Here is a 25,124-nt window from a genome sequence, read left to right as displayed (position 1 = left end):
TTTCACAGGATCCAATAAATACAAAGCTCAACCTTCGTTCCCAGGCCTGGTTCCCTTTCCCAGCCCTACCAGACCCAACCTTTCTTTCCACCCCCTGAATCTGTTGTATATAATTCCCATGATTTTAGAAACATTTTTAACCCTATGCTATCACTAATAGCAAAAGTTAGACATGAGTTTTTTAGAGATAGGATGCTTAAACTACCTGCCTAGCTGAAATAACAGCCTGTGAATGTGTGATGGGGACCCTGCAGCTCTCACCAGCCAGGACCACCACCCAAATTAAAAGATAATAAGAAAAGAATTAAAACCACAAGCCAAAAAACACACATGCTCTAAAAAAGCAGACCCAAAAAGTAACCATGCTAAATAGTTCCCTGAAATTTTACTATGCAAAAAAGACTGTGAATGTGCAACAAGTTAATGTATTGTAAAGTGTATTTAAAGTGTGCTCTTAGCAGCTTGCCAAGCACCCAGCCATTTAAACCCTTTGCTTTATGTATGTCTCCTATTATCTTCTTATTAAACCTTTTAAATTTTACCAAGACAGTAAAACGTGTTTTTCACAGCTTCCACAGCAGATCTGCTCACCCTGATCGTGGCCAGGGGGAGGACAAAGCCCAGCTTGGCATGGGGAGATGCCTGCTCAAAGAGTGCCCAGGGCTGGGGGAAAGAAGCTCTCAAAAAGAGTTTTTTGGTGCTGCCTGGCCCTGTGAGCCCCATGACCCTTCCCTGCCCAGGTGGGCACAGCTGTCCCAGGCCATGGGAGGATCCCTGTCCCCTCTGGCAGTGACAGCAAGGTGTCCTTTGCTGCTCTCCTCAGCCTCCATTGAGCTTTGACCCATTCCAGTCAGAGAGGAGGAGGAAGCAGTGCTGGGGACTGGCAGCTCTCAGGATGATGTGCCCCACTCCCTTCCCTCCCCTGAGCCCAGGAGAAGCAGAAGAGCTGAGATGCTCCAGCCCCTGCCCCTGGTGGTGTGGGTCTCTGTGGTGGCCGATTTCTGTCTCCAAATGTCACAAAGATGCTCCGTTTTTTCTCCAGGATGTTGTGAGAACGTGGGGCAGCGTGGGATGGGATCAGCTCTGATGTTGAGCAGAGGGCTCAGTCTCAGAGCCCAACTCTGAGGCACAGAGCAGCAAACACCTGCACACATCAGTCACAATAAAGGGCAAATTGGCTTCATAATGAAACATTCTCCTCCTTTCAGTGACTGATGGCTTCTTCAATTTTTTTTTTTAATATCAGATACACTTCAAATGTAATTAGTTTCTCCAGTCTTTTTCCTTCTTTCAACAATAAGACAGGGACTGAGAAGCAACACTATCACTATCCATTTCTTAAAATAATTTCTATTTCCAAAAGGCTAATAAAAAATCGAGATACACTGTGACCCTTTCTACCTTTATACCAAGGAATTTATTTTAAGCACAAACATCTACTTCTGAGAGGAGCCACTACCAGTGCTTTAACTGACACAAGATGGAATATGACACTGCTTTTATGACATGTTAGATGCCCTCAGCTCACCCCCAGCCCAGGGACAATAAATACGTACCACAAATGTACCTTCTGCTGCTTCCAGGAGTGTCCTTGGTTTCTGGTGTGGGCATCTTTGCACCACTGGGATTGATTTTCTGATACATAACCAAGGTATCTGCTCCTACCTGAGATCAAAGAAGGATCTGCTTTCCCAAGAACTCACCCTGATCTTTACTTTGTCTGCTTCTTTTCATTTCAGTTCATTATTTTAATAAAGGGTATTTTCTCTGCCTACAAGATAATAGCTCACAATGGAAGAAAAGCTCACTTCTGGTATTATTTACCTCTTCCATTTGAAAAGGAATTGCTTGCAGTAAAGTCCTACTCAGTTGGGATCTGAGTGTAGCCTTGGACACTCCAAGCTTTGAAAATGTGGGATGGACCACAGAGAATCAGGGATGCAATTTCAGGTCTGTTTCTGCCAAAAAACCTGAAAAATGTAATTATTTGCTGGGGCAATGTCCCTCTGGTCCGTGTCTAGGACTAAATTTAACCCAGGACAACAAAGCCCTTCCAGATTCACTTTCCATGAGAAGGATGAGCATCAAAACTGGTGACATGAAGTGATTCAGCTCTGTTTTTTTTTTTTGTTTTTTTTTTTTGCAGAGACTCCACAATGGTTAGAGAAGACTCATAAGAAAACCTGGACTTTGTTCTCCCAAATAAATCATGGCAATGTAGAAGAGATGATCCTGTGTCACTCTGGGAGAGAAAAAGACATGACAATGGCCTGAAATGTCTTGATTTTTGATTCAGTAAAATCTGAGAGTCTTTTAAGTGACAAGTTCTCATAAATAATTCCATCTAATGGAAGATACTTTGGTAATTGCAGTATTTTAATTTCAGCCCTTTAAGTGCAGAGAATTCTCATTAGCACTCAGCATTCAGGTACTGCAATGAATTTTCATGGAGAGAGAATAACACAGTGCTGAAATGGTGGAAGTATGATGGATTTATGCATCATTTTATGGACAAAGATATTAAGTGATTCATTAAGCAAAGCCATTCATTTCCTTCTGGGTACAAGAAAGTTTTTAATATTCCTGTTTTTCAGGTAAATAGATAGAGGCAGAAAATTACTAGGTCTGGCCTAAACCTCTTCTTCCCAAGCATTTCCACAGTGACTTTCTCTGTTTTCTAGCAGGGTTTATTTATAAATGAAGCCTTCAAGTGACCCTGGAGAGTTTGGCTTTCCATGCCTCAATCTAACTCCTGTGCAATATTGCCTTGACTAAAGGCAATAAAAACATCCACAGGGGAGCAGAAATGCCAGGCTGGCAGACTGAGTGCATGAATATTGTAAATGAATGAAGCAAAATTTGGATTTCAGGAAAAAATCTCACCAATGCAGAGATAACTGGGCCTTGCCATGGTTGTTTGAAGGAATTTGCAGCACCTTGGAGAGGTGACCCCTCTGTTGCCGTGTGCTGCCAACTCGGAAACCGAGACATGGAAATTAAAACATCCATGCTCTCAATTATTCCACTGGCACTGGAAGTGCTGAAGGAGGAGGAGGGATATTAAATAAGAGTGTGCAAGAACAAAAGTGCTGGTTTCACACTGAACTCAGAGCTCTCTTGTGCAGCAATGACTCACAAAGTCTCGGGCAAGCAGCGCTCAGCAGAGGTGGCACCATGGGCAAAGAAAGGACAGGCATGGCACATTCTCCTTCTAATTGTCTCCTGTCTCTTAATTGGTTTCAAAACTAGGTGTTAGCAAGGACAGAAATGCTGCTTCCTTCAGGTATGCTGCAGTTAAATGCTGGGAAAGGTAAAGCACTGCAGGTAGATCTGGTGGGAATCTCAGAATCCCAGACTGGAGTGGGTTGGAAGGGACTTCAAAGCTCATCTCTTAGGTCCCTCCTAACTCATGGGCATCCAGCTCCAGGCAGGTCTCTGCAGCTGCACTTGTTACAAGCAGACAGAGCTGTTGGCTCTGCAAAAATCCCTTTTCAGTGTAATTATAAAGCTATTTTTGCAGGAAAAATGGTTGTTTGTATGAATTTATGCATGGACCAGCTTTATTTCTAAAGGTAGAGTTCAAATCTTATTTGAGTGTGTCAAAACTTCTGCATAGGCATTCAGAAATTCTGCTTTGCTTCACAGTCTTTGGTAAAGCAGAAATCATAAAAATGATGAAAAAAAGGGATTGGTCTGATCTTTAATGATACAGCCAGTCTCACAACCTGAGAACCAAAATAAAAAGCACAAACCAAACATAAAGAAGGGGAAGCACCAGCCACTTCAGTGCTATTTGGATTAATATATTTAGAGCAAATTAGAGACCTTATTAAAGACTCTTCCCTCAGGACCTCTCTGGTCTGTCCCTGACACATGCAAGGAAAAACATTTGATCTTTAGCAGTGAAGGAGCAAAAGCAAAATAAATGTTATAAAAGACACACTGAAGAGAGATACTTCAAACAAAATGAATCAAAAGAGAATGCCAAGAAGATTGTGCCTAACTTCTAGGGGACAGCTTAAGTCTCAGTTTATCTATTTATTATGCATTAATTAAAATGCCACAAAGAAGTGGAACCTGGCTCAGGGAGTGATAAAGCCAAATCAGATGTGCTTTGACTCATCACAGTGACACAGTGAAAGCTGTACAAAAATATTACCAGGAAGATCTGTTTGGAGAATTTAAAATCTTTGTGCATTTAAGGAGTTACGACATGCTGTTGTGAGGCAATGAGAAGCACAGGGACTGAGGAGATGTGAGAACACAAGTTATAAAAACAACTGAAAAATGTTTCTGTCTAAGAGGTGTCCTCTGTGTAAGAGGTTTCTAATAGCTGAAGTAGTTCTAATTAGCTAAAGGCAATTAGAAAAAACGAATAAAATGAAAAAGTGAAAGCTAATCTCGTGGTCCTAGAGGCCTCCTGTACCTGTGTCACGAGCTTTGAATATCTGCTATAACTCAGAGCTGCTCCAACAGCTTTTGCAGTGGTTTTGGACCCCTCCTGCAGAATGAAGTCAGTAAATTGTGGATAAAACCCTGTGCTTGTACTTCTGGAGATCCCTGGCTCAACCAGTCACCCCACAAGGCTGAGGCAGAAGGATGGGAGATACAAACCTGGGGCACAGGACACAGCCCTTGCTTAGGAATGCAGCAGTTAGAGACAAATTATCTTCTTGAGAGAGTGGTGAATTTGATGCAAAATTAATTTTTGGAAGGAAACCAAAAGCTACTTGTCATAATTCAATATACACTACTGAGAAAAAAGGGGGAAATGTTGAACTCTTTCAGTGTTTTCAAATAAACACTTGTTTTTTTTCCCTGGAAACACGAACACATTTCGTTTCAAAATATTAGATAAAAAAATATGTTGAACTTCTGCTTTATTTCAGAATTGTCCTAAGCTAAAAAAGAAAGAAGAATAAGATGGGTTATAAGCCCAAAATGAAGCAAAGTGATCCACCTCAGCTCAAACTAGAAGCTTAATTTGCACACAAAGTGCTGTAGATCAACCCTAAATTAATTGCTTTTAACTCATCCCTGATAAATTTAAGTCATTCTTCTTGGTTTGACCTGAGCTCCTTTTTTCTCCTTTGAAAACAAATTATTTCACTATGAAACCACACGTCTCTTCCCTCTCCCGCGTGCAGAAAGAACATCTGCAGTGGAGAGGGAGGAGGAAGGAGAAACTCTGATCCCTTTGGGGATGTCCCACCTGCTCTGGGCTCGCCTGGAGCTGCTCACCCAGCATTTCTCTGGGCTCCTGCCATGGCAGAGAAGGCCAAGATTTCTCCCAGAGCATCAGTGCTTTTGTGAGGCTCAGCATTTGGGTGCAGAGGTTGTGGCAGCAAGGCAGCTTTGTTTACCAGAGTGAACTACCAGTGCCTTCAGAGTATTTTGCCTCTCCCACCCCGTTCCAGAAAAAAAAAAAAAAAGTGTAGAAATGAAGAAAGTTCATCTGAACTGAAATAAAGGAGGAGGAAACAGCCTGTCCTTTCATTTTGATGGATCTTTCTCTGCAGGGAGCATTGAATATCTTCATTTTCCAGGTATCATTTGGTCTCAGATTAGTCATTCTTGACACGGGCATTTTCCAGCTAACAGATTAAGCTTCTCCTACTGGGTGCAATGTATTTGGATGTTGTCTTGTACAATAAGTAATTTCCTCCCCCTCCTTTTGACCAGAGCAGTCATTACTGCTCGCTGGTTTAGACAGTGAAAGAGTGGGTTATTTTAGAAAGAATGAAAAAATAAAATAAAATAAAATCTGGGAACATTTCCATTTCCCTCAAAGCTTGCTTAACTGGTTTTAAGGTTTTATTTAAGGCACAGAATGGTTGACAATAAAATTATTTCTCTGAGCTGGGAGAGGTAAAGCAGATTGCTACACACAGGGAGAGGGGAGCTGACTGCTCTCATAAATAAGTCAATGTGTTACTCCTGCAAGACTGGAAGTGGAATGACAGCTCCTCCAGATGCTGATGCTCTACTTCTCTGTGGCCCTCAGTAAACTGAAGTTTGCTAAAAATACCCTCCAAAAGCACACGTGCTCCAGGGCTGCAGGAACTCTTGGAGCAGGGGAGGTTTGAAATGGCCAAATTCCAGCTCCATCCCCAGCTGGACTGGCTGTCACACCTCTGCTCACGTGCCCAAAGCTCTGTCCCCATGGCTGAGGGGCTTTGTGGCCAGGGTTTGGGGGGTGCTGGTGGAGCCTGAGCTGCTGAGCCTCCTCAGGGTGGTGGGGATGGTGCCTGCAGCATCCTGGCTGCTTTGGGAGCAAATCACGGCTCTGGGGTGTTTTAATGGAGAATATCTCAAGTTCTGCTTCTAGCAGGGATGGTTCCACACATGCCCAGCCCTGCTCTCCTCCCTGCCCTCTCTTGGCAGAATGAAGAGTGATAAAGGTGATAAAACACAACAAAAATTAAAGGCAAGAGGAGATGGAAGCCCATTAAATTCCAAAGCACAGCCTTGTTTAGGGATGAACATCACTCCTCCAAATTCACCTTGTGCAGGCAGTGGGCAAGGACATGTCCCCTTCCCCTCCTGACACCCAACAGGGGAAATAAATCAGTGCCATCAAACCCCAGCTTCTTTCTCCCCTTCTTTTGCAATTTGATGTCTGAGGTGCATAAGGAAGAGGAAAGCACAGGTATGACAGGGTGATTAGTGCTAATCTTTACTCACACAGAGAATCAGTCACCAATCAGCCACTCTGCCCCCATCTCCTTATTTAAAATGCAAACTAACATGAATGAAACAATAACAATTTAATTAGATGGAAATAGAAAAGCTACAGGAGAATGCCATTGTTGCAGCAGTCTGAGGTTCCTGAGCTGCATGTAATTACTTTGATGGATCACACACTAAAGGGAGAGTTAAACAGCACAGTTTCCACAACACTTTTTGCACCATTCCATCTCTTCTCACTTTCAGTGGTGGAAGCCAGAACAGCTAGGGAAATGATTTTCCTTCCAGTGCAGCAAGCACAGCCTTCTGAGAAGCAGACCCAGAAACCATCAAAAATGGAGGAGAACATGTAAACCATGATGGAAAGTAGAGAAAAAGAAAGGGAAAATTTGAAATTAAATAACTCACAAGTATAAGGATGTGCTCTGACAAGAAAGGCTGTCACAGACCAGTTCTGATGCCAGCTTGGACTCTGCTGTGGTCCAGGGGTCTGCCTGGTTCCCCCAGACCTGTGCAGCTTTAATCCCAAATTTTGGAGAGGCACAGCCCAGAGCAGGCTACATCGATGCTTTTGAGGCGGGGCCTGCTGCCAGCACCAAATGTGTCACAGTGAATCATCCATACACCAGCCTCAGACTAAAAACTGTTCCCTGAATCATGGTGAAAAGCACAAATGTTCTGCTCTGAAACAGAAAATTCACTGACTCCTTCTCGAGCCAAAAACAGGGAAAAGGGTTATGTAATTAATTTACTTTGAAAAATAAGCATTTCAAAGTTATCTAAACAGCACTAACAACAGGGAAATCTCTGTTTATTTAATCAGTCCATTTTTTGCTGGGCTTGGTGCTGGTGCTCCAGACAAGTTTGTCTCGTTCACCTTAAAACAACTTAAACACAAAACTTCACCCAACAGCTGTGAGAGGCTGGCAGGGCAGCAGCTCCACTTCACATCTACATTACTGCCTGAACCATGGGCTCCTAAAAACATCCCAGGGTTTGGTGCACACCACGTTGAGAGCAGAAGGAGAAGCTGGAAGCATTTTGTGAGTAAGTCTTGGAACAAGCTGTTTTCTTAGGGGTGACCAGTCCACATTTTATCACTGGTTTGCCCCTTTTCCAGCCCAATCAGCTTGGATTGAGGCAGATTTCTGACAAGTTGCAGCTAGAATTATAAATGAAAAAGCCATGATTATTTTCAGCTGAAATTCTTGTCTCCCTGGATAAGTACTCTACTTCCCTCAGCAGTCTTTGCAAAGCATTCTTTGTGACCAGACACAAAAGCCCTGTTTTCTATGAGATCACTTATCTCCAGCAAAGTTTCAATGGAATATTGAATGAAGGCATCAAAACTCTGTCAAAACAACCACTGCCACAGCCTGGAAGGTAATTTTTCAAGGCTTCTTTCTTGATGTTTGCTGGTAATGATTTTTATCAAGTTCATTCCCAGAAAGGGCTGGGGGATTTTCTCCCCATCAGCCTCTGGGATGCTGGGCACAGCAGTGTCCAAGGCCAGGCTGGACAGGGCTTGGAGTACTTGGTTGAGTGGAAATTGTCCCTGTCCAGAGCAAGGGGCTGGAATGAGAAGTTTAGCCCCCTTCTAACTAAAACCCTCCTGTGATTCTGTGATTCACCACTGCTGAAGAGGTGTTTGATTGCCAAACCCACTCCTGAGCTATTCCCAAGCACTGGGATCACTCCCCATCATCACCAACCCCTGTTTGGGACTGATGTCTGTTTGTGAGCAAAGGCAGCCAGGCAGAAAGGCTCTTTCTCCACCTGAGTGGTTTTGATGCTGACCTGAGAGGCCCCAGGCACAGGCAGGAGAGCAGCACTGCTCCTGGGGATGCTGGATCTGGAGAGGAGGATTGGGTCGGTCCAGGTGATGGCTCCATGGAGCATCAACAGCTTTTCCAGGTGTGATTGGAAATTGTGAAATCAGTAGGACAGAAATAGAAATAGAAATAGAAATAGAAATAGAAATAGAAATAGAAATAGAAATAGAAATAGAAATAGAAATAGAAATAGAAATAGAAATAGAAATAGAAATAAATAGAAATAGAAATGTGCTAACTATTAAGGTTTTCCTAGAATCATCTTTGCTTAGCCACTCAGTATGGAAAGTTTTCCTAAAATCCAAGCTGACCCTCCTAGTGCAACTTGAGGCTGTTTCACCTCATCCTATCACTCACTGCCTGGCTGCCCAGGCTGACCCTCAAAAGTGTAAAGCACTGAGGTGTGGACCTGAAGATGAAAGAAGCCCAGTTCTGGAATGGAATTAATGCCCAGAAGATTTTCAGCTGTGCTTCAATCTTGTCTCAAGTCAAGATAATCTCCACAGCCCGATCAATACACGTGGCTTTGAAGCCAGCTCCTCTCTGCTGCTCAGGAAAAGTGATTCCTGCAAATCCTCAGGGAAAATCAGGCACTGCACCCTGACAGACACAGCCCCAGCAAGAGGCACCTGGCACAGCCACGCTGCTGCAGCCCTGTGAGACTGGGGGAAAAAGGAGCTCTTGCAAATCACCTGAACTGACTCCTTCTCCTGAAAAATCATCTGGAATGTTTTAGGGTTGTTTTTCTTCGAATTTGAGAGCACAGCTCTGATTTAGACCCTGAATTCAGTGGGGAGGAAGGCAGCCTGTCTGCAGGCGTGTGGCTGCTGTGCACAGCTCCAGCTGCAGTTCTACAGCTCCAGTCAATAGTTGCTCTACAGAAAAAAACAGTTTTGTTTTGCAGGCACAAAGACCTCTTCTATCCCTACCCAGCAGGAGGTTTATAAAACTGTCATTTCTTGCCCTGTTTCTGCCCTTGCCTCTTTGCTTCTACTTCTTACAGACTGCCAGTGGGTTTTTTATTGCTTTGGGTGTTTTCTTTTAATTGAAACTGAGTAAATTGCATTTTTCCCTAAGTAGTTGATGAGTTTAACAAATTTTTCCATTATTTCATGGGGGGGAATGCACAAACCTTTGGAGGAGAAAACAGAAACATTATTTAACTTGGTTTGTGCAAGAGCACAGAGACATAACCTGGCAATGAAGGGGGCAGCTCCTGAAGGCCCTTAAAAGCTACTTTTGCCTGGACAATATTTAAGGGATGAAGTTTAGCCCAGCACTGCATGATATGAGAAAACCTCTGGGGCATGACCAGCTATTTTCCCTTTCCCAAAAACACTCTTTTTAAAGTAATGAAGACACCAGCAAGCTTTATTTCTAGCTGTTCACTATATTTGTAACAGCCTTCCTGGCAGTAGCTCCATTGATAACAGGGGGAAGAGGGAAGATAAAAGCAATCATAAAAGGGAAAGACCTTCTGCCTCATCTCCCCTGATAAAGCCATTCCCTGCAGATCACATCTCCAGCCCCTTTTGGAGGAACTCAGGCTAGGCAGGGAGGGACAGGGGTGGGAGCCTCATTTGCTGGGTAGGGACAGAACTGCAAAGCAATAATGCAGCTGGCATCTCATTCTCAAAAATAAATGGCTCCTGCCATGCTTCATCTTCCTTCTCTTTCCCTGCAGGACCCCTAACATTAATATCACTAGTGAGAAGAGGCCTTTTCTCCCTTATCAAAAAGCAGAGCAGCTCCCCCAGGCACAGCTCTGTCCTAAAGCCCCATCCCTGTTTTTAACCTGAAACATTCCTCTTCCTTCCAAGCATCTCCCTGAGCTGCCAGCCTGCCCCTCATGCAGTGGGGATCACCCTCCAGAGGAGGAATTGGAAGAGCAGCTTGGCAAGGGATTACACCAAGCTGAAAAAAAAATATAGGAAGCACCAGTGTGACCTGATGGGATCTGGGAGGAGCAGGGAGGGTTTGTGGCTGAGCTGAGCTTGGCCAGGGGGTGCTGGGAGCCACAGCCTCTCTGGTTTGCTGTTATTATCCCCTCTCTGCCCTGGAAAAGCTCTTTTCTTTGGGTAATTGTGGTTTTGTTCTTGGGACATGCTGCTGGTGACACCCCCATACTTTGGCTTGTGATGAACTGAGGGAAAATGCACCCATAATGGAGCTCAGCTGGAAATTCCCTGAGCTTTTTACTGCTCCCAAGCAGAGTATTCAGCAGTGACACAAGGTCTAATAGGCTTCTGCTGTTTCCTTTGACTCAGAAAAATGGCTATTGCAGCTGCTAGTGCTCTGTCTTCAAACAAACTCCCTTTCTTGCTAGATACTAAAGGATAAATGGTTTTTCCTTGGCTCCAGGATGCTCTTGGAAAGCCATCAGATCAGGCAGAGTTTCTGGCCATGCTGGCATTGCAGTGACCTCTCTCCTGTTACAGCTGGGCTCCTGATACTCCAACGCTGCCCTCAAGCAGCAGCTGCCCTTGGGAGTCTCATCACTGTTTGACTCCCTCTAGGAAAAAGGAGGGCAGAGGTTTCCCTTCCCAAGCTCCCAGCAAGCAGCAGTGACAGAGCCAGAATCTGAAAGATGGCACAGGGAACAAGTGGCATCACCCTGCTGGGGCAACAAACGGCTTTGGCCACTTTTTATAGTGTGGTGTTGGTCACATTTCTCCTCCATGAAAGGTGAACAGAGGGAGGAACAGAGAAGGACCCAAAACAGACATAGACCAAATCAAACCTGCTAGCAAATTCCATAATGAGGTGCTGGGCCCATGGCATTACACCTGGCAAATTCACCACAGGGAGAGCCAAAGGAATAAACCAGCTCCAGATAATTTCAGGGCATGAGAATATGTTCAGTGTTATCTTAAACTTGGTGAGATTAATTTTCCTGACAGCCTGTTTAAAAGAAAAGTGGGTTGTATGATTAAAAGAAATAAACCTCTCTCCAACGCCCTATTACATGATCAGCAAAAATAACCCTTCTAGGTTCTCACCAACTGGATGTCAGCATTTCCCAGAGGTTTTCATGCCTCCAGCCCTTTTCTTTGCTTGTGGAATCACAAGCAGGCTCTCAGGCACCAATTTTTGCAAAACAGCAGGCACAGATATAGATTTCTGGATTCAAATATTGCCAGCACTTGCCCACAAAGCACAGGGCACAAATCCACGGTGTATAAACCAGGGTAATAGAAAAGCCAGGCTGTTAATCTTCATAATGTGCCTCTCAGTGGGGATTTCACTTGAATGTTATTTGCATTAAATATGATACTGAGTGGTGGATATGCAGTTATAAATAAATTAAAGGCCATATTTAAGTCAAACACTGTCCCCCTGTCGACTGCAGCCCCAAGTGTGAGAGCTGCTAACAGTGGATTGTGCAGCTCTGCTCATCTGCATCACTTGCTGAAGGGAAAAGTGCTGGAAATTTCCATCACTGGTGCCCTGAAAAACTCTTTTTTTGGGGAAAATTTGACCTGTTTTGTGAGGTTAGTGTGTCAGCCCAAGCTCTGTGAGTGCTGAAATTATTGTGGACACTTTTGCATGCCTCTGCCCATCCCCACACTCTGCTCATGGATTTTTTCCACAAAGGCTGAGCAGGCAGGAGGCTGTGCTAGAGCCCCTTGGGTTGCTGAGGATGGGGCCAAAGAAAATTCAATTAGACCTCCAAGGGAGAAAAAAAGGACTTATTCTGAAGGAGAAGTGAACTTGGTGCTTTTCCTCTGTGCTCTCCTCTGCTGCAGCTCCTCTCACAGAGCCTCAGGTATTACAGGGTTTGTTTCCTGGCATGGTTTGATCTCCAGGCTGTGCTCAGAGTGCCAGGCTGGCCATGTGCCTGGCTCCTCTGGACTGCTGCACTCTGAGGTACTTACTGATCAAATTTCTGCCTTTTCTTGCTTCTCTTTCAAGGGATTTTCCATCCTGCATTGGCCAGGAATCACCTGCAAGCTGTGAGGGAGACAAGCCTGAGGCAGAGTTTGCTCCTTGGGTTGGTAAGTGCAGTCTATTAAGTATTTGGGGCATCCACAGCTCCCAATCATTGTACCTCGAGGTCAAATAATCTCTTTATGAGTCTAAACCTATCCTTCTTCTGCCTGCAGAGCTTTATCAAACTTGACACGCTTGGATTTAAGGAACAAGTATGACAGTGTCACAAGTCCATGACTGACAGCAATAAAAAATGAAACATGGGAAACTCAAAGGATTGAGTTTCCTTTTTTGAATTAAATGAGTATATTAAAATGTATAAATTACCCCCGTGGGGATAAAATGTAAGGTCTTTGCAGGAGGAATCAATAGTGATGCGAGTAATGAGTTAAACCTTCCCAGCAGCTGTGTGAGCTGCATTTTTATAAGATGGTTTTGAAAAAATCATTGAATAGGAGGGGAAAGTGGGTTAATTTCTTATTGAACATACTCAAATAGTCATGGACTTATTAAACAAATTCTCCAAGGGAACAAGGTGCTATGAAAGTCCTGCCACATATTAAGATCATATTTGCTCGGTTCAGCAGTGCAGACATGCTTTGTTCTTGATTAAGTTAAAATTAATAGGATGTGGCACTGCAATGACTGTATTAATTAGCTTGTTGGAGTCCTGATCAAAAGTAGGGGTCTGCTGAGCCAGATGTCATCCTGCATCCAAGAGCTCGTGGCAGATCTGCAGCAGGTCCCTGCTCCCAGGTCTGGGTGAGGCTGTAAGGTGATTAACCCCTTAATTCAAGGTAAAAAGAAGAAGAAAATGGGATGGTGAAGGGGTGAGATTGCTCCTCCTCTGGCTGCCTGGCACCTCACAAAGCCCTGAGAACAGCAGGGAGCACCTGAGGCTGGGCCAGGCAGGAGGGGCCCAGCAGCAGGGCTGAGCTGCCCAGGAGAAGGCAGCAGGACACCCCTGGCTGCACTGTGGCACAAGGGCTGCTCCCCTGCAGGTGACAGCACAGCCATGGGCAGTGCCACCCAACCCAGGGCACGGCCCCTGGCACAGCTGCCCCTCCCTGTTAGTGATTCTGAACATTCTTCCTGCTCTGCCCACGACTCCTCAGAGGTCCTCCCAGCTTTTTAATGAGCATTTTGCATAAAATAGATGCTTTTTCTTCCCTTTCAAATACTAGTTTGCATTTTTCCCTCTTTTTTTTTTCCCATCTCTACTAGGAAAATCTCATCTCTCTTTGATTCCTGCCTTCAGCTGACAATTGCCCCTAGCCCATGAGGACACGAAAACTTCAAAGAAACCTCACTGAACTTGTCCTCAAAGGAAAAAGTTCAGCTACAAAGGTCCTGTCCATTCTACCTTCCTTTCCCTGGGAGAGGAAAAAGCTCCCATGGAGCTGTGCCCAGCAGTGCACTCTGCACTGAGAATTACTGAAGTGAAAAAGCCACAGGAGATGAGAGCAAATCTCACATGCTGAAACCACCTGCAGGTGAGCAGCTCCTCCAGCCCACCAGATGCATCCTCTCCAAAGGCCAAGGATGAGAGGCACACAGCACAGCCCTGTGCCACAGCATCCTGTCCTGCAGGAGCAGGGCTGATGATGAGTTTCTGGTACCCCAGGGAGGCAGGAGGAGGGACCTTGAATAATGGGATACAAATCTGTCTCATTAATATTTTCTTCCCATACACAGAAAACAAGTGAATGCAGAAAAATACTGGGAATGAACTGTCAGCTCAGAGGTTTTCTCCCTAGTCAGGGTTAGTACTCCACCATCACCACCTTTTCTAAACCCAAGCACTTTTTACCTGAATAACTCATCAGCTCAAATGATTTATCATCATTATACATTTGGGGTTTTTTCAATCCCACACCTAAGAGACTTTGCAATTGGATGGAAGAAATGGTATCCATGGGAAGCAAGACATGGGGGAGATGTTACTGGAGCACAAGGAGTGAGATGAGCATTGGAGGCATCTCCAGCTTCACACAGTGACTGTCCTGGAGGGCAAAGAGCAACCAGACAGAGTGGGAATGTAAAAACCCAGATTTATCTCCTTCATGAGAGGGAAAGGAGGGGTGTCAGCACTGGGAATGATGGGTTTGGTGTTTAATGTTCTCTGCATTAAGGCTCAGACTTCCCACCCTGCCAGCCCAACCCCAGCACGTCCCCCAGCCCCTCTGGTCACCTTTGCTGTGTCACTGTCCCCTGGGTCAGCAAGGGACAACTCACAGCAGGGAAAAAGCAGTGGGGACACCATGGAAGCCCCAATTCCCCTTTATCCCCCACCCAGGCACCCCTGTGTCCCACAGGGGATGCTGCCCATCCTGCCTGCCTCAGGCAGGACACAGAAACGTTTCTAAACGTCAGGAAGCCCAAAGTGCCATCTGTGAGTCTCCAGCAGATGCTGCACAGAGATGGAGTGAAAGTCTTTAAGGGAAAGGAGGGGGGAAGCAGGGAGATGACAATTAAATAGCTGTTTTAAATTATCTGAAAGATTAAAGGCAGATGAAGGATTTTTTTTTCTCTGGGAAAAGCAACTATGAGATTACCTTCATCTCTTCTGCCTTCACAAACTGCTGGTAAGAGGAAAACCTAAGAGCTAAACCAATCCACCACATTTCCCCATTTTTTTATTATCTCTCCAGCTGACATCTTGGGAAGGGGGAGGGAAAAAGAAATCGAGTGAATTAAAATCAATTGGGGGGGGAAAAAGAGAAGAAATTATGTAAGAACTGGCAAAACACAGCAGGCCAAGTGGTTATGTAAAGCAATGAACACAAGAGCTTATTTAAATTAGATCTAGCTGCGAGACAGAGCAGAGTGTAAACGGGCTGGGATTAGGCAGGCTGGGCTGTCGTGCATATGCTGAGTTAAAGCCCTGGTTCCCTGAGTAGTCCATGAAATAAAGGCAGATTTTGAGGGATGCTCCCACCACAGCAGATGGGCATTGCTGCTGGGGTCCCTCTGCACCACTGTGGGGATGGATGCAGACACTTTTACACAGCAATATCTTCATTTTCTTGTCCACCTGAGGGTGTGGCAGTGCCATGACCTGATGGGACAGTCCTGCCACCAAGGTGCCATTTGTGGTGCCATCAGAGGGGTGAGTGGCACCCAGGCTCTCTGGTGTGGTGAGTGATTTAGAGCAGCACAGTTAGAGCAGTAGGAGTTTGGCTGAGACTTAAGGAAAAGAAATCAACTTCAATTCCTCTAGTCAATACCAGTATAAACACAGGATTCCTGAACCATTGACTAATCCTGGATAGGATTTGCCAGCAAACCTGGAGAGAATTCAGGCACTTGAGTTTACAGCTTGCTATTTTCACGAAATAAGGAGAAATACTTGTGATGTTTATTTACTTGGAATCACAGATCTGATGATGGGCAGGGCCCTGCCTTCCACAGCACCAGAGCAGTGAGCACATCCCACATCCTGCCAAGGTGCTCCTCAGCAGAGCAAAGCGTAAGGGAGGGTTTGCAGCATCCTACATGGAATTAATAACTCTGTGAGGCTCTCAGACTAATGGAAATCTAATAGATGATGTTGGAAGAGTGTGTAGAGAGCATGGTAATGGATGTCAAGGCTCCTGGTCCTTCCTTTCCATTCCCTCCACACCTGAGGCTCTTTAGCAGGTCCCTTCAAAGGCATTGCATGTAGGCAGAAATAAAGCTGAGGAGCCACTTGAGCAAAGAGTTGTTTCATGTGCAGAGTTATTTACTTTACAAATCATCCAAACTGTGAGCAGCCTTCATAAAACACAATAAATGAGGGCTCTGGAGGGAAGGGTGAGCTGCAGCACACGGGATGGGCTGAGGCAGAGCAGATCCACAGCAGAACAGAAATCCTTCCAAAGGGTGAGGAGTCCAGAGGAGTTCCCCAAGTGCTGCCCTAACAAATGAGCAGCTCAGAGCTGCTGGAGCTGTGGCAGTTTCTGGAGGAGCAGGGCCTGCTGCCATGTGTTTTAATAAATGGGATCACACCAGCTGTCCGTGCAAATAAAACATTAGCATGTGTCAGACACTCTGCCCAGGCACTTGCTGTAACTTGGGGGACATTTTGCAGCAGAGCCACCCAGGCACAGGCTGTGCCACACCAGTGGGAGAACATCTTCCCCTGTGAATTTTGGGGTGCCAGGGGCTGCCCACACCCAGCTCCCCTTGTGTGCCCAGTCCAGGCTCAGATGATATCCTAGTCCTGCTGACTCTGTGTGGGGACTGATGGTGCACAAGGATTGTTGGTATTTCCTTCAGCTTCCTCTCTTTCCCCACCTTCTGCTGTGAACCTCTCCAGAAAACAGGTATGGAGGTAAGAAAGTAATAAGCAGGAAAATCAATTTGCATCTGGCCAGTAAAATTCAGAGCTTTTTGAAAATCAGGGCTGAGAGTGTGCAGTGTTAATGGCACACAGGGCTGCAGAGGTAGATCAGCACTCTCAGAAGGATCCTTTTTGAGGAACTGGTTCCAGAGCCAGCCCCACAGGCACAGGCTCACAAGTGAACAGGGAAAACCTCCCATCCTGCCCCAGAACTCTCCTTTCTATTGCTGACACAACGAGGAGCTTTAAAACCTCCTCCACCAGAAGTGCCATGAAAACATGAATTTATTTCTATGGCTTTAAGAGGTGTTTAATCTATGTGGAAAAAGAACTGAAAACTGGCAACAGTGCTTTTCAGAGGATGTCTGCCAGCTAAAGAGTTTACTAGACCTAAATAATGTGGCTATAATGGAACTTACTCCTGGCTCCAGATCCCACGTGGATGCCAAGATCCAAAGCAGACATCCCTGACCGGCAGAAGAACATGAAAACTTGGCAATGGGGAATATATAATAAACCAGATCCACAGGCTGAGTGAAGCAGCTGCAAGGACAGTGATGAGCAAAGGTGGAAAGAGTTCTAAGAATTCCATTTTAGAGGCCTCAATGGCAAGAGGTGAGATGTGCCTGGTTTGTGGGGACACACAGTGTCACCCTGCAGAACATCTCACCTATTGCTCTTCCTGATTGTGTGCTGCCCTGAACAATTTGCAATTGCTAGAATAATATCAGTAATTACCTCTTACAGCTGTTGTGGAGCTTAAGTGGTGCAAGTTAATACGTGCAAGAACCAAATTTCCTGAGTATTGTTTGAATAATTACTTTTTTTTAGTATTATGACAATGAATCCTGGTTGTTCACATTCTGTCTAATTTCACTCAGGAATGTCTATTAAAATTTGAATGCTCAAAGAAAATACAGAGGAACTTTTTCAAAATCAGAGATGTTAAATTACTATAATGGAACAGGCCCTTACAACTCAGAATATTCTGTGATTCTGTGAAATACTTTTTCCAGGAAGCTTGTTCCAGTTCAGAGAGGATCATTCTCCTGTAATGATCCCAGCAGAGCCACAGCTCACACTTGTCTCTGAGGGTATAAATGGGTACAATGCCCTGCTCTGGGACAGAACTTGAACTTCTTTCAATCAGTCAACAAATAAAACCACTTGGAGAACTAATGGTTTCCAAAAAAAATAAAAAGACAGCTTGCTTTAGACAGTTTGCCAAACAGGAATAGGAGTGAAATATGTTGAGTGATTTATTACAAGCGATTTGCCAGCTCGAGCAAGTGCATCCTTGCTCTCCTGAATTTAAAGACAGAAAATGAATGCGAAGAGATGCAGAGATGCTCTAAAGCAGCTTGAACCCACCACAAAAGACCAGGGCTCCAGATTGCCACCCAGCAAGACCTCTGCACGTCACACTGCACATCAGCACTGCCCTTTCTCTCCTGGCTCTTCCATCACTTGTCTTTTTTTAAACCTCTGCACGGCTGACGCGGCGCGAGCGCCGGCTCACACGCTGTGCAATGCTTTCCATTAACGCACTGCAAACCTGACTTGCAGCTGCTGTGCTTATTCACCCCAGAGCCTCCCCAGCCCAGGGCCCTGCCTCACGGTGTGTAATGCTTCCCTGTGCTCAGAAGAATGGGGTGAAACCATGAAACAACCTTCCTGTCTTGGCAAAGCCACTTTTGCAGCTGGATCCCCTGAGACAGAATGGCTTGACACGGTTTGGGGTTTGGTTCCTCCTTCTCCCCCAACAGCTGCCTCCTTAACTTTTAAATTAATCCACTAGTTTATTAAATATATATTTATATGAGGAAAAGCCCACAGGTGGACTTCACTTACACATAATACATTCATGTCTTCCTACTCCTGACTTGGCTAATAGGATGAGGTAGAGCCTGAATTATTTCAAGACTATAAGGTACACTGAGAATTGTTTAAAGTGTAATCTCCAAAGATATGGATAGGAAATAACCCTCTAGTTTTAGCCCTACCATGGTAACAATGAGTATCAGTTTAATCCTAGAAGGAAGATGAGTGGAAATAATGCATTTCAGTCCCATTGTTCTCAAATCAGATGGCTCACGTCTCCTCAGAGAGCAGAGAATTTGGGTTAAGTACACTGGGCTCCAGCTGACAAAACCTTCCAGGAGAAATGCAGCCCTCACCACCTCAGATGAAAGTTAGGGATCATGGCAGAGGCAATCCAGGGCTTCTATCAGAGCTTGATTTTGGCTCACTGGAGCAGTACAGAGGGGAAACTGAGAGAATTCTGTCTAAACATTTATGGACTCTGATCTTAAATCTAAATGCACATATGCTCACCTGCTTTTAGTGGGAAGGAATGGTTCTGATTCATTTTCATTTAAGTTCCCTCTCTTCAAGAGTGGGAACATCCCGACTCCAGTACACATGCAGCTTTAAATTTCAACTGCCCGCTGATTAACCCCACCTGAAATTCATGTTCCAAATAAAAAATTGAGCAGCTATCACATGCAAGCCTGGCAGCCAAGGGGCTGTGGAGATTGGTGTCTTGCTCTCTTCTGTCCCTCCTTTCATGTCTCTTACATTTTTCAAGCTCAATGCTCCAGTAAACAAATGCCTCAACCCGCCAGAGCACTGGAGCACGGCAAGTGTTGATGCTGAAATCCTTTCCACGCATGGGTGTGTTGGATTCAGCACTGTCTGGAGAGCACCAAAGCCGTGCTGAAGTCAGGAGGGGCTGCTAAAACCAGCTACGGATTTCCCCAAAACAGCAAAAATAGCAGCCTCTGCCTTTCACGATGCAGCTCCTGTTCAGAAGCCTTTGCTACACCCTGTGTCCAAAACTTTCTGAAATTAGGAGCTGTCACTATACTGAAGGAAAGGGCTCTGGATCAACATGATGAACTGAGGGAGGGGGAGAGATGGTTTTATTTCTCCTGAACTTGCTGGCCGCTTTCCAGCAGAAGGGAAGGAGTGCATAAAATGCAGAGAAAGGATGGAGATTTGGGGATTTCTGGCCGTGATCCGCCACTTTTGGGGGGACCCGAGAGTCCCCGGTGTGACACAGCGGAGCGGGGCCGGCTGTCCCGGGCTGTGCGGCACCAGGAGCTCCGCACCGGGACCAGGGAAGCTCCGGGCACGGGAAGGAGCTCCGGGGAGGGCTGCACGGGCCCGGGGCAGGATTTAGCACGGGGCAAGGTCTCTGCTCAGCGTGGTGGGGCAGGAGCGGGTGCGGGGAGAGCGCAGCAAGCACAGCCGAGACCTTCACAAACCCCTCCTGAGCTCACCTTGGGTCCCTTCAGGGCTGCCCGGGAGGGACATCCCCGGACATTCCTGAGCCCGTCCCCGCTCCAGCCTCACCCCCTGCCCGCCCGGCTCCGCAAAGTTTGGCCAGCCGGGGGAGCGGGCGGCTGCCGAGCATCCCTCACCTGGATCACCGTCTTCAGCGTGGAGGTGTCCACGATGGCCGTGCAGATGAGCGAGTCGGGATCCTGGTCCTTGCCGTAGATCTGCCCCATGGTGAAGATCATGGGGATGGCGAGCAGGAAGGAGGCGATCCAGATGCAGCTGATGAACTTCTTGGTGCGGCTGCGGGACATGATGCTCTTGGCTTTGAAGGGGTGGCAGATGGCCATGTAGCGCTCCACGCTGAGGCTGGCGATGTTGAGCGCCGTGGCATAGGTGCAGGCGTCCCGGAGGAAGTAGTAGCCCTTGCAAACGGCCCCCCCGAAAGCCCAGGGGTGATGGACCCAGATGAAGTTGTAGAGCTCGATGGGCATGCAGAGGAGGAAGATGAGGAGGTCGGAGAAGGCGAGGCTGGCCAGGTGGTAGTGCACGGTGCTCTGCAGGTTCTGCAGCGACTTCTTCCGCACCAGCGTGTACGCCGTGATGGAGTTGCCCACGGTGCCCACCAAGAAAAGAGCCAAGTAGATGACGGTCACCATCACTTTGGAGTAGATGTCGGTGTTGACGTCCAGGTCCTCCTCGTCGGGCACTTTGGGCAGCAGGTCGGAGCGGTTGGTGGCGTTGGCATAGCCGCTGGGGTGCGGGTGCAGCGGCCCGGCGGGCACGGCCGTGGCGTTCGGGTGCATCCCCGGCGCCGGGCAGCACCGCCCGGAGCCGCCGCTGCCCCCGGCGGGGAACTTGGCTCGTTTTAATGCGGCGGGAGGAGCCGGCGGTCCCGGGGCTGCCGCGCGTGTGCGGCTGCGAGACGCGCCCCCCGCTCCGTGCGAGCGCCCGCGGCCCCGGCTCCCCCCGCCCTGCGGCTCCCCCCGCACGCACTGATGTGCCCCGGCTGCGGGAGCCGCCCGCACACAGCGGGACGTGGGTACACACCGGGACATGGGTACACACCGGGACAGGGATACACACACTGGGACATGGATACACACAGCGGGACAGGGATACACACCGGGACATGGGTACACATAGCGGGACATGGGTACACACACCGGGACATGGGTACACATAGCGGGACATGGGTACACACACCGGGACATGGGTACACACATCGGGACAGGGATACACACACCGGGACAGGGATATACACATCGGGACAGGGATACACACCGGGACATGGATATACACATCGGGACATGGACACACACCGGGACATGGGTACACACCAGGACATGGATACACACACTGGGACGTGGACACACACACCGAGACAAGGATACACACAGCGGGACATGGGTACACACCAGGACAGGGATATACACATTGGGACAGGGATACACACCGGGACAGGGATATACACCAGGGCATGGGCACACACCAGGACATGGGCACACACACCGGGACATGGACACACACACTGGAACATGGGCACACATACTGGGACATGGACACACACACTGGAACATGCCCCGCACACACTGGGACATGGACACACACACAGGGACACGGTTACACACCAGAACACGGGTACACATCGGGACATGGATACACACACTGGGACATGGATACACACAGTGGGACAGGGATATGCGCACACACACACACACACACTGGGACACTGGGACACGGATACACACACCGGGACATGGACACACACTGGGACACGCACACAGAGACACACACACACACTGGGATACGGATACACACACGATGACAGGCATGCACACAACACACACACCAGGACACGCTCACACACACACACACACACCCGCACACACAAAGGACACACACACACGCTCACACACACACACACACCCCTGCCCCGCACAGCCGCACCTCCCCGCCGGTCACTGCAGAGCAGCCCTGGCCCCGCTCGGTTCTGCAGCCCCAGCTCGGTCCCCAAAGTGCTGCCCGTGTAGGGACAGAGAGAGGGAGCAGGTCCCGGGCTGGGCTGAGACTCCCCCACACCTTCTCCATCCCTCACTGAGTCAGACGCACAGGCATGGAAGCCAAGGGCTGGTAAGGGGCTGCTCGTGGGTCTGAGCCCTCTCCTTCATCCCCCTCCGGGTGGGGAGAGGCATCAGGGGTGCTCTGACACTCTTGTACATCTGTAGGTACTGCTGATTCCCAAATATCCACTCAGCTCTTGCTGCTGCTAGGATAAATGCATGTAAATGAAGGGGAAAATGCACCTAAAAATACCTACCTGTGCCCTGACCTGCTAGGGGCACCCTCAGTGCCATGGCACAGCTGCTCTGCTTTGGTCTCTATCAGTGACTTTTCCCTTAATATCTTCATATTTGGGGATGTGGGTTCCTCTATGAGCTTCCCTGTTGCAGGGACAGGGGCTGTGAGGGTGTTTGGTGATGCTGAAGGTGACAAATGGATCCTCCAGAGGGAAAGGTTCCCCAAGAATGAGTGGTCCATGATGGAGTTACTCCTTCAGCCACATGTAAAGCTCTGGTGAGCTGTTTGTCTGCTCAGTCGCCTTTGAGATAAAAATACTTGAAAATAAGAGAGGAGATGGAGTAAATCCCACTCAGGGCATCACTGGTTTATTCAAAGACAGCCATAATTTTTCCTGTTCATTAGCAGATGCCAAGGACCTTGTTTCCAGTAGCCTGTGGGCTCTGTGTTGACCCAGACTGCTTACCTAGCTGATGAAAGATGTCTAATTCTTCAGTCAATCAAATCATCTCTTGAATACAAGCAGCAAACTTTCCCCAACTCATCTACCAAGAGTCGATATTCCTCCCAATTTTGCTGCTCTTGCATCCATCCAATAAGAACACCAAAGTCAGATTTATTTAGTCATGTTACTCATATCAATTTGGAGAGAAATATTTTCCAGCACTCATCCCACTCTGGTTTAGAGAATGACTAATAATCTCTTAACACCAGTGTTCCTTCCATTTCAGCTCTTCTTTTATGAAATTTCTGTTAGTTGGGAGGAGTTTATCAGAGTTGCTGTTCCCAGCTGGTCTCCCCCATTGCTCCTGACCCTTGGACAAGGTCTTGGGGTGGATCAAGACAATTTATCCTGGAAAAGGGAAGTGGAAGATGAAGGAAGTTGGTGGTGTACTGCTGTCTGAAGGAGAGCTGCAGCTGGGATTCAAACCTCTCCTGGCTACCCCCTGTGCCCAGCCCTCAACCCCCAAGCTGGGGGGAGCTCAGAGCCCCATGATTTAAGCACAAACCCACAATTATGGACTAAAGCAGCTCTCCCACAGATGCAGTGAGTGAGTTCTGTTGGGATCTTTATCTGTAATGAAGAGTTATTGTCCCTTCTGGTGCTGTAACTTCATTTTGGCCTTGTGAGAAGCAGTTGCTATTCCCACAAACAAGATACCCATCTGCTGGTCTAATTTTGCAGTGTGGATGTGCACGTTTATATCAATAGCTGTCTGCAGAAATGCTCTGGTTTGGGTTTTGCTGCCTCGTGTTTCTGCACACAGATGATGCTCAGGCACGGCTGACAACAAGGAGAGAATTGCCCCAGCTCTTCCTGAGTGCTCCATGTGCTGCCTCTCCCACTTTTCCTCCATGCCAAGCACTGCCAGGGAATATCAAGAGATACAGTTTAAAAATAATTCTAATTGCAAACTGAAATAGCAGGTACCTGGAAATAATGTGGCTGTTGATCTACAATCAGCACTTCCTCAGGCTGGTGCAGTTTGTGCTGGCCAAATCTCTCCTTTCCTGAAAGTGCATGGGGAAGGTGCTACCCAAAAAGTTGGTAGGGACCACCCCAAAAATGGGCTGGGTGCTCCCATCAGGAAAGGTCTCAGCAGAGCATTTCTATGAGCTAATTAATTTAATAAATTCTATTAATTCCTTGCCAAATCTGCCTGAGCCACACATGAAGGATTCTCAGGAGCAGACAGCTCTGCTTCTCACAGCCAGGGTGATGAGCACAGAGCTTGTCTCTGGGATGCAGCTTTGAATGGATGAACCTTCCCCCCTTTTCAGGAAGTTTTTGCCCAGGCAGGTTCTCCCTTCTGTCCTCACTGGTTTTTGCAGAGCTGGGCACCTGGTCCAGCCTCAGACCCTGCCAGCCCTGGTGTCCAAACAGGCAGAGGTCGAGCCTGCCAGAAGAAAATATCCAAGATATTCCCCCCTTTCCCACCCTTTTCCTCTCTGTGCAGCACCTCTTTTCTCTCCCTGCTGCCAGCACAAGCCCTGGGGAATTTGTGAATTCCCTTTCTACAAAATGAATGACAAAAGCATCTCTTCTCACCTTCACTTCTGCTCCCAGCGAGGTTTTAATCCACATTGCCCTTCCAGCCAAAGCAGAGGCGGGGATGAACCGCTTCCTTCTGGTGCTCCAAAGCCTCCACCTTAAATCCCCACTGTTTGTTTCGGAACCAGCCGACCTTTTAGCTAATCTGGGCTCGTTTTAATATATTTTGTGTGTGTGTGTCTGCGGCTTAAAAAAGGAAAAGAATCATGGAAACCAAGAAACGCCTGATCTCAAATGTTACAGCAAGGCATTTACTTAAAATCTTGCTGGAAAATGTCACCCAAAAACCTCATCTATTTAAACTGCCTGGACTTCGAGCTGAGGGTCCCACTGTGCCTCGGATGTGAAGCCTCACTCCCCTTTTATGTAGACTCAAGTATTTTTCATTTTTTTCTTTTCCAGGTGATTCTAGTCACAAGGAATTTTTCGTGTTAATCCTATTGCTGCCTGATTTCATCGGGCAGGATTTTTTGGATGACACAGGAAGCAGCAGAGGGAAAGCTCTGCAAGAGGTGGGTGCTAAGAGAGAACATAAAAACCTTTTTGTCATTGAGCACCCAGCCCCAAACCCCTGCTAGAGCAGGTTCATGAGGCAGGGCATGCTGGACTGATTGAAGCCTTTAAAATCACTTCCCACTGGGCTCACTATAGACAGCCTCTCCCCTAAAAGTCAGGAGTGTCTAAGATGGGCTGGGAAGGTGAAATCCTGGAGTGTACAGGG

At 47.1% G+C, this 25,124-nt stretch overlaps 1 protein-coding gene and 1 long non-coding RNA gene across 2 annotated transcripts in view; one reads left to right on the top strand and one right to left on the bottom strand.

The window, feature by feature from the left end:
- NTSR1 (neurotensin receptor 1) overlaps window positions 1-20,895 on the bottom strand; it is a 55,227-nt gene extending 34,332 nt beyond the window's left edge. The window contains exon 1 of the mRNA XM_033075076.1: window positions 20,193-20,895. Coding sequence (XP_032930967.1) covers window positions 20,193-20,855 — 663 coding nt within the window. The 5' untranslated portion in view covers window positions 20,856-20,895. The remainder of the gene's footprint in view (window positions 1-20,192) is intronic.
- Window positions 12,245-12,714, top strand: LOC117004342. The gene is made up of 3 exons (XR_004419617.1): window positions 12,245-12,285; window positions 12,432-12,514; window positions 12,623-12,714. It is a non-coding gene; the product is annotated as an uncharacterized LOC117004342 (long non-coding RNA).
- Window positions 20,896-25,124: the final 4,229 nt, after the last annotated feature.

This window comes from Catharus ustulatus, chromosome 17 (genome assembly GCF_009819885.2).
Source record: "Catharus ustulatus isolate bCatUst1 chromosome 17, bCatUst1.pri.v2, whole genome shotgun sequence".
Taxonomy (NCBI): Eukaryota; Metazoa; Chordata; class Aves; order Passeriformes; family Turdidae; genus Catharus; species Catharus ustulatus.
Note: the sequence above shows the minus strand (reverse complement) of the source record. Positions and strands in the feature narration are given on the sequence as shown.